Raw genomic sequence first — 8,148 nt, 5'->3', positions numbered from 1 at the left:
ACTGGATGGAATCCCATGTCACAGTGTGACAAATACCCCACCTGCACAAATATTTCAGCTTGCCAGACACAATGATCCCCATTCCTCTCTGCCCCCAAACCACTGTAAGCTGCTGGAGTTATAAGGCATTTTATTGTTTTTGCCAATCCATTTTGTATGCATATTTTTGTATTGTTGTGTTTAATGATTACCCGCTCCTCACTTGCAGGTCCCTGGGCATGTTACCAACATTTAAAGGTCAATGTTAGAAACAGTTAAAACAGTCACAGGAATAGAGTGGGTCCTGAAAACCCCACCTCTCAGATGTTGAAGGCCAGATTAAAGATGGTTACTGTATATTAATAAATAACAGCTTATTAATAACAAGCAGACCAGTAGTGATGTGGCAGTGGGAAGGGAACACAGAAAATCAAAGGGGAGGGCCTGCAATAGCACAATTTTCTTTTCTTGGTAGGAAGGAAACTTCATTTCAAGGAAGCTGCATCTGCATAAAACATACCGAAACCAGACATTTCTGTTGTGTTCTGTAAAGTGCAGTACACTGGTGAATGAATTAAACAACATGGACATGAAAAAAGTGCTTCAACAAACCTACCCCAGTATCCTCCCCCATCCAGCTTCTCCTGCTGCTCTGGGAGGGACATGTGTGGGTCTGTGTATTCCTTCCTTCCTTCCTTCCATTCCTTAGCAACAATGATTAAATGTCCTTAGCAATGGTGTTGCCTGCCAAGTGTTCAAACATTAGAGCTGTATCTGTGTATCAGGAAGTTCGGCTGGCACCTTCATTACACACCTGTAGGCGCCTGGTGAAAATGTTCCTCTTCAACCAGGCCTTTGGCTGATTGGCATCCAATGCCCTATTGAATGGGTTGTTCTTGTTTTGACTATGCGTTTTGTAGTTTTTATATTGCAATTTTATGTTGTGAACTGCCCTGATATCTGATGTAGGGCAGTATACACATTTAATTGAAACTGCAGCAGCCAAGAATCGGGGGGCGGGGAGGGGGCTCCTGGCCTTAACCTCCCCCCAATATTATCCAGCAGCCCTGCAAACGCATACAGGGGCATGCACAAACCCACCCACTCCCAAGACAATATTTAGGGCTCCACATCAACTATCCAGAGTATTAGCACTCTTTATTTTGGTACACAGGAAGCTGCCTTATACAGAGCCAGACCATTGGTTCATTCTAGCAAAGCGCAATGACTATCAGTTGCCCTCTGGGGTTTCTTGCCCCAACAATACCTAAAGATGTCATAGACTGAACTTGGGACCTTATGCATGCAAAGCGGATGCTTTACCACTGAGATTAAAATTAAGATTAGCCTTTGGGACTTGTAACCATAAAACACGAGTCATAAAACAGCAAATGAATAGAGTACAGAAAATTAACCCTTTTTATTGATGCATTGCAATTGTTCTACATTTTTACCATATTATGTAGAAAATACTTAAAATACAAGCTACTTTGTAAAACCAAAGACAAACATTGAATCCAAAGATAAACTATGTTTTCACAATGGACCATTTTCCCATATAGTTAGTATTAAATTTTTTTAAATATCTGTATTTCCTTTTGTTAAAATGATTTTTACATTACCCCCTAAGTACATTGGCAATACAAACATAGATCAGTAATTGTCAGAAACTACCTTTATCTAGCGGATTGTAAAAAGGAAGAGCACAACCAGAAAAAATTTAAATTCTACACAGTAAACTAGCATATCAAATACATTTAATAAAGTAGGAATTCCATTGCAATACCAAGGATTCAAGCAGAAATACTAACATTACATATAATGCACTGCTACATGTAGTGAGTTAGATAATAGTTCAAGCTGAATCTGAAATCACACATTATATAAAGTTTAGCAACAAACAACTATGTCAACATGCGGCACCATTCATAAGTTAAAAATTAAAATGAAAAAGCAGGGCTGTGCCAATCCAATCACCTAGAAGCAATTTAATTTCATGTATTTTTTTAAATTAAAAAACTGAGTCAGAGGTATAGTGCTGCACTGGTCAACTATGTGCAAGCAGTAAAGCTCTGAAGTACATTTTGCAGTGGAGTATCAATAGCTGTGAGATGAGAGTTCAGCTGTCAGGGACAACGCTAAGGAATTGGTTTAATTCATCTCAAGAGTGACTAGGTGAAACATTTCATCTTATTACCAAAAAAAGGCAAATTACTGTGCAACCCCCACCAACGGCTGCAGAACTGAACAGTTGCACACATGCAAGTCCCACAGATTTCAACAGGACTTGCACACATTCAGCTGCGTGCAAAAATGCAGCCCCAGCATTTAAGTGTTTAATTTTGCGTAAAACGTTGCTTTTGCTAAAATAGTATGTTCACATATAGACTGCACAGCTATTGCCTTACATCTCTCCATCCGCAGGGAGGCAAGCTGGATATTGCAATGGGAGAAAAGGATAGGGCCTAAGGCCTAATTCTCACAAACAGCAAATGCAGTTCAGTGTGTGAATTGAGACTAACACGAAGCCAATGTTGTGTCATACATCATTTTCTGCATGCTTGGGGGGGGGGGAGAGATTATAATTAGCTTGACACTTTTTATGTGCAGGGAATTATGCTTTTGGGGGTGTGGAGGTGGTATGTCAGAACATCCCATCATGTGCACCCCCACCTACAGCCCAAAGAAAGAGGAGTCCAGGCACAGGCTTTGCAACCACATCTGCTCTTTGTGAAAACGAGGCCTTGGTCGGGCAGAACCATTAGAATAGGCCTGGCTAGTTTCAGAGCAACAAAATGTTTTTTTATATATCTGGGACAATTCATCAAGGTCAGTCTAGACCAGGCATAGGCAAACTGCAGCCCTCCAGATGTTTGGGACTCCAACTCTCATCACCCCTCATCACTACTCCTGTTAGCTAGGGATGATGCGAGTTGGAGTCCCAAACATCTGGAGGGCCGGAGTTTGCCTATGCCTGGTCTAGACTGACCCTTGATGAATTGTCCCAGATGTTAAAAAAACATTTTGTTGCTCTGAAACTAGCCAGAGCAACAAAATGACCTTAAATGGTTCTTATCCCTTAAAAGGACAATTAAAGCCCATCAGAGTTACCAGATAAAAACCATTTCTAAAGATTGTCTTGACTCTAAACCATTAACTCTGATGGGCTTTAATTGTCCTTTTAAGTCAGGGGTAGGGGACCTGTGGGTTTCTTGCATGCAAAATGTTTAAAGCAGGAAGGGGGGGAGGCCTGTAGCAACTGGGTTTTAAAAATACTCAAGCCGTGGATTTCCAATGTAAAGAAGGCTTTCAGTTAAAATTTTAGGGAAACTTTCAAACCAGCATTTTGAATTTACTTCCCTAAAATTTTAACTGAAAGCCTTCACTGCTTGAGTGTTTTTAAAACCCAATTTCAAAAACACTCTTCAGGATTTCTGCGAGGTGCATTATGATTTTATCTCTTTGGGTGGAAAGGCACAACTCTGCCCTTAAAGGTCTTGCTATAGAATTTGGGGAGGAAAAATTAAAAATGGGCGTGGCACTAAGCAAGAAACCATTTTGATAATGTTACAGCAACAGAAAGTGTTGTTGACACCAATGATGTAAAAAAAAAGAAGAAATGCCTTTTTACTCTTTTCCTCTGTATTGATATCTTTTCCTCTGTATTAATCTTGGAAAAGATTAAAAAGAACTGAGAGCAAAAGTACAGTAAAAGGTTCACAGCTAGTTACGGTGTTAACCAAACACTCTCCTATTGCCAAAAACAACAGATTCCTCATTATAAAGGAAAACTGTAAGGCTTGTGGTCCACAAACTTAATGCCACTTTCCCCAGTAGGACTAAGATCACTGAAGGAAGGAAATGCACACCATCAGCAGGCCAGTTTACGTGTGCTTTTGTACCACACTTTGATTTTCTGGGTTCTGTCAAACTACTGTTCATTTCACCACTGCCCTTATATAGAGGATGATCTTGTCCAAATGGAGAATAAACTGGCCTGGAGAGTGATATTGCTGCAGCAATAAAAGGCTTTGACAGCCTTGAAAATCCAGTTCGTATTCTGTTTGGTCTGGATCATAAGGCTAGTTAGTTTTGGTACGTTACAAAGAATTCAGAAATGAAGAGCCCATTTCTGAAAAATGCATGATAGCATGCTATAGCCTGGCCCAAATGTGAACAGCTTGTATGATGATAGAGGGCAATAACCCTGACCCTACTGTTTCAGAACAAGATCCATTTGGACAAGATCATCCTCTATATAACGGCAGTGGTGAAATGAACAGTAGTTTGACAGAACCCAGAAAATCAAAGTGTGGTACAAAAGCACACGTAAACTGGCCTGCTGATGGTGTGCATTTCCTTACAATACCAAGTGCTACAGCTCTCAAATCTTCCCCAAAGCGCCACATTACTAGTGGTGTTAAATAAAACTTCAGAATATTATGTGCTTTCCAGCAGGCTCTCTTTGGTATAAAAGTTCTTAACACCAAACTAGTAATATTTTACAAGAAACAATCTGCTACACACAAGGGGGAGAAATATAATGTCACAATATAATTTATGGGAAAGTAATTGCACATGCTTAATTACCTCTGCAACATCAGATAAATTTCCCAATGCATTCCCAGCACAATACCCTATTAAAGATGCATCGACAGCTAACAGTATAGGTAATATCGGGGGTGGGGTGGGGAAAACTTTACTCCAAATAAAATACCTAGGACACAAACATTCGTGCATCACCATAGTTTGTAAAGCCATGGTTTCCCAGATTCATGTATATGTAGATTTCCTCAATTGCTCAGCATCGTTGTAAAGCCATGGTTTCTGATTCCCTGGTTTACTGACCGATAGTCAACCATGACTTGTCCATTCAGACATAACACCAACCCACCGTTAAGAAACATAGTTTGGCAAAATGAATGGAGACAAGTCATGGTGATGCACGAATTGACAATGGCTTAGTCACTGCTCTGCCTCCTTAAGACTGCTGAGCAATTGAGGAGGAAACCTACATATACATGAATCTGAGTGCACAGAGGACAGAAAATAAACGCAGACAAGCAGCTCTGTACCATCAGTTTTAAACTATGGTTAGCAGAAACCATGTTTGGCTTTGATGTCTGTACTGAGGCTATCAATTTCAGTTGGAATGTGTTTAGCACACCCTTAAATTTCTAGCTGAAATCAACAGACGTGAAATACTTAGCTCTGGCCAGATCATTTATGTTGGCATTGAAACTTAAAGCAACCTTTTTTTACCACTTATGTATCCTCAGTTGGATACGCTCAATGAATTGCTTCAGTTTGACGGAGAGCGGAGGGGCTTGCTGGTCCATCATAAGGCAAGCTCACTGTAAACTCTAGTCACACTACATAATCATTTAAGGCACTACAATATTTGGGGGTGGGGGTGGGGGACACACCAGTCACACATACCTGTGCAAAACAAATCAGAAGGTATCCTTGTCTCTCATGCGGCTCCATTTTTCTCTCTCTCAGTGCTACAGTGATGAGCTCTAGACAATTGCATTATTTCACATACATTCCAACATGTATCAACTCATTTTGGTTTAAATACAAAGGAATAGATAAATTTCATCCCCAGAAACATTTAAGAGTTAGACGAACACTAAGTACAGAGTTCAAGTATAACCACTACACATTTTGATTACAAAGACAGAACATTTGGGATTAGCAGGAAATTTTGCTTGTTATATTTTGTTCTAATCAATATGTACATATTTCATTTTCTGTAAAATATTAAAACACCACCATTACAAAACTTCTAAAATAGTTTTAAATTCAGTAATAAACCTTTAAAATCTGCAATTTATGTGTCATGTTTTTGCAATTCCTACATGCACTTACTGTATACAAGTCTTAATAAGAGCGCTTTAAAGTTTTCTGCCAAGAAGATCCCAGAGGGATATGCTTGCAGGAGTATAAAAAGTTGTACATATCAGTAGGTTGATGTTTTGGTGAAATTCGGATTCCTCAGATAACTAGATCAGGAAATGAAAGATATGAAGGGAAAGAGACCCTTGCATTTCTGGGAAAGGAATCCAGCTCCAAATGTTATTTTAAAAAATCAAACTGAAAGGGTGTAATTGTCTGAGCTCCTGATGAAGTCTATGGAAATGAACAGGTGACGCGTTATCTCCTATTCAATTCAGCAAGTCCCAATCAGAAGAAGTTCCCAGTGGCTCCTGCCCTCAAGTCATAACGCAAACCTATGCATTTTCAGCACAGAACAAGAGCTTTCTGGCAAAACAGTCAAAAACCATATTCTAGGCTGTGATCACACATACAACAGAAAGTAAATTCATACTTTCTGTGGTTGTTGTTTTTTTAAATTCAACTTTATTTTAGCGATTCATACATTAAAATTTTAAAACAAGAGGGAAAAGATTTATGGTGTAAATGGAGACTGATAATAAAAATTGCTACACTAGCTTTAAACAAAAGACAATTAAAACCAAGAAACTGGGGAGCGAAATATATAGATATATATATATATACACATATATAAAATATACACACAGAGAAATGAGAAGGTAACTGCTTTTGCAGAATTCAGCTATTGCCTATCAAGAATGTGAATTACAAAATTAACTTTAAAATACTAACTCAAGTTTATAAATCTGCCCTAGCAACCTAGAGTTAAATGTGCATTTTTAGTGGCAATATGGATTTGTGCAAGCTGCTAAAATAATTTAAACAAGTACTAAGGTAAGTTTAAGAGTTAAAAAAATCCAGCCTTTTTCACAAAGTCCTTGGTTTCCTTTCCCTATTTGATTAAGATAAGAATAGCTTTAAATAAACGGGGGTTCAGGCCTTTGATGTTGTTGTTTTAAAGCATCCATGAAAGTTTAACTGTAAAATCTGAATGTGAATATGACTCAAAAGGTTCTGCCCGGTGTTTACCTGAGCTTTCCCCCAAACAGCAGGGCTCCACCAAGTGACAACCAGACTCTAGACAGCATACAGAGAATTGTCAACAAGAGGAAGGTGGTCCCATTATTCTCCTCCGATTCTGCAGATGTTCCTGCTGTGAAGCTGTTAGAATATTGCAAAACCCACTGCAGATCTCATCACTTCTACGATCAAGTTGAAAACAATTACCATTAATCCCTGCCCAAGAGCTACAAGTAAGAGTACTGATTAATCTTGGTAGGACTCAGTGGGTATCCAGTGTAAATAGCAGATCCTCTGGAAGCACCAATATAGGATTGGGTGGCAAACTGATGCTGATACTGAGCAGGTGCTACATTGGCAGAGGTTAGCAAGCTGGGCCCCACACTGACTGGGACCTGGTGCACAAGAGTGCTTGGGTGGGTTGTGTATGTGGTGTGCCGGGAAGAGCCCTGAGGGGAAAAGAGATGCGCGATGGAGTTGGTGGAGCCCAGACTGGCAGCAGTAGTAGGTGCGTAGGTGTACATGTGAGGCTGGCTCGCCGTTGCTGCTGCCAAGTGGGGATGCACTGGGCTACTATGCTGGAACGTGTAGGGAGCCTGAGCGATCGTTGTTGGCAGGGGAGCGACATAGGCCTGCTGTCTCCGTGGAGCTGGGTTTCCACTTCTCTCTTGTGAAGCCAGTACAGTTCCTTGCTGGTTCTGCAAAGCAGGGGGGAAGTGCAATGGATAAAAACATTCAGACGGACATTATTCCAAGAACCCGTATTAGGAGCCATCCATGTAGATGAATAATTTGAAGGGCTAAGATGGAACAGACTTGTTCTCTGTTGTTCCAAAGGACAGGACAGAAATTAAAGAGCAGCAGATTTTGGCTAAACATTAGGAGGAACTTAAGAGCTATAAAACAATGAAAAGAGGTTCTTTGCGGGAGGGATTTAAAGCAGGGGCTAGACAACCATTTCTCTGGGGTGCTGCTGTTGCATCCTGCATTGCAGATACTGCACTAAGAAAGTGGTTGGAGTAGATTACCTCCGAATTCTAAATATTCTAAAATTATCAATGCTTATACTGAAGCAACAAACTAATGGCACAAGCCAACTTGTTTCAGCTCTAAAGAGAGATAGATATTACTTAGAACTGCTCAATATGGCATCAAGTTGTAGCACAAAATGTTTAGCTGGAAACACGAGAGGAAGACAGTATGATGGCCTAGCTTGAAAACCAAGATTCTGTGACACTGCGCTCTCCCCAG

At 40.1% G+C, this 8,148-nt stretch overlaps 1 protein-coding gene across 6 annotated transcripts in view; it reads right to left on the bottom strand.

The window, feature by feature from the left end:
* Positions 1-1,375: 1,375 nt before the first annotated feature.
* HIPK1 (homeodomain interacting protein kinase 1) overlaps positions 1,376-8,148 on the bottom strand; it is a 44,409-nt gene continuing 37,636 nt past the window's right edge. For all 6 annotated transcript variants that reach the window (XM_028734540.2, XM_028734538.2, XM_028734542.2 and 3 more), the window contains one exon: positions 1,376-7,595. In XM_028734540.2, coding sequence (XP_028590373.2) covers positions 7,125-7,595 — 471 coding nt within the window. In that variant the 3' untranslated portion in view covers positions 1,376-7,124. The remainder of the gene's footprint in view (positions 7,596-8,148) is intronic.

The sequence above is a fragment of the Podarcis muralis genome, chromosome 5 (assembly GCF_964188315.1).
Source record: "Podarcis muralis chromosome 5, rPodMur119.hap1.1, whole genome shotgun sequence".
NCBI lineage: Eukaryota > Metazoa > Chordata > Lepidosauria > Squamata > Lacertidae > Podarcis > Podarcis muralis.
Note: the sequence above shows the minus strand (reverse complement) of the source record. Positions and strands in the feature narration are given on the sequence as shown.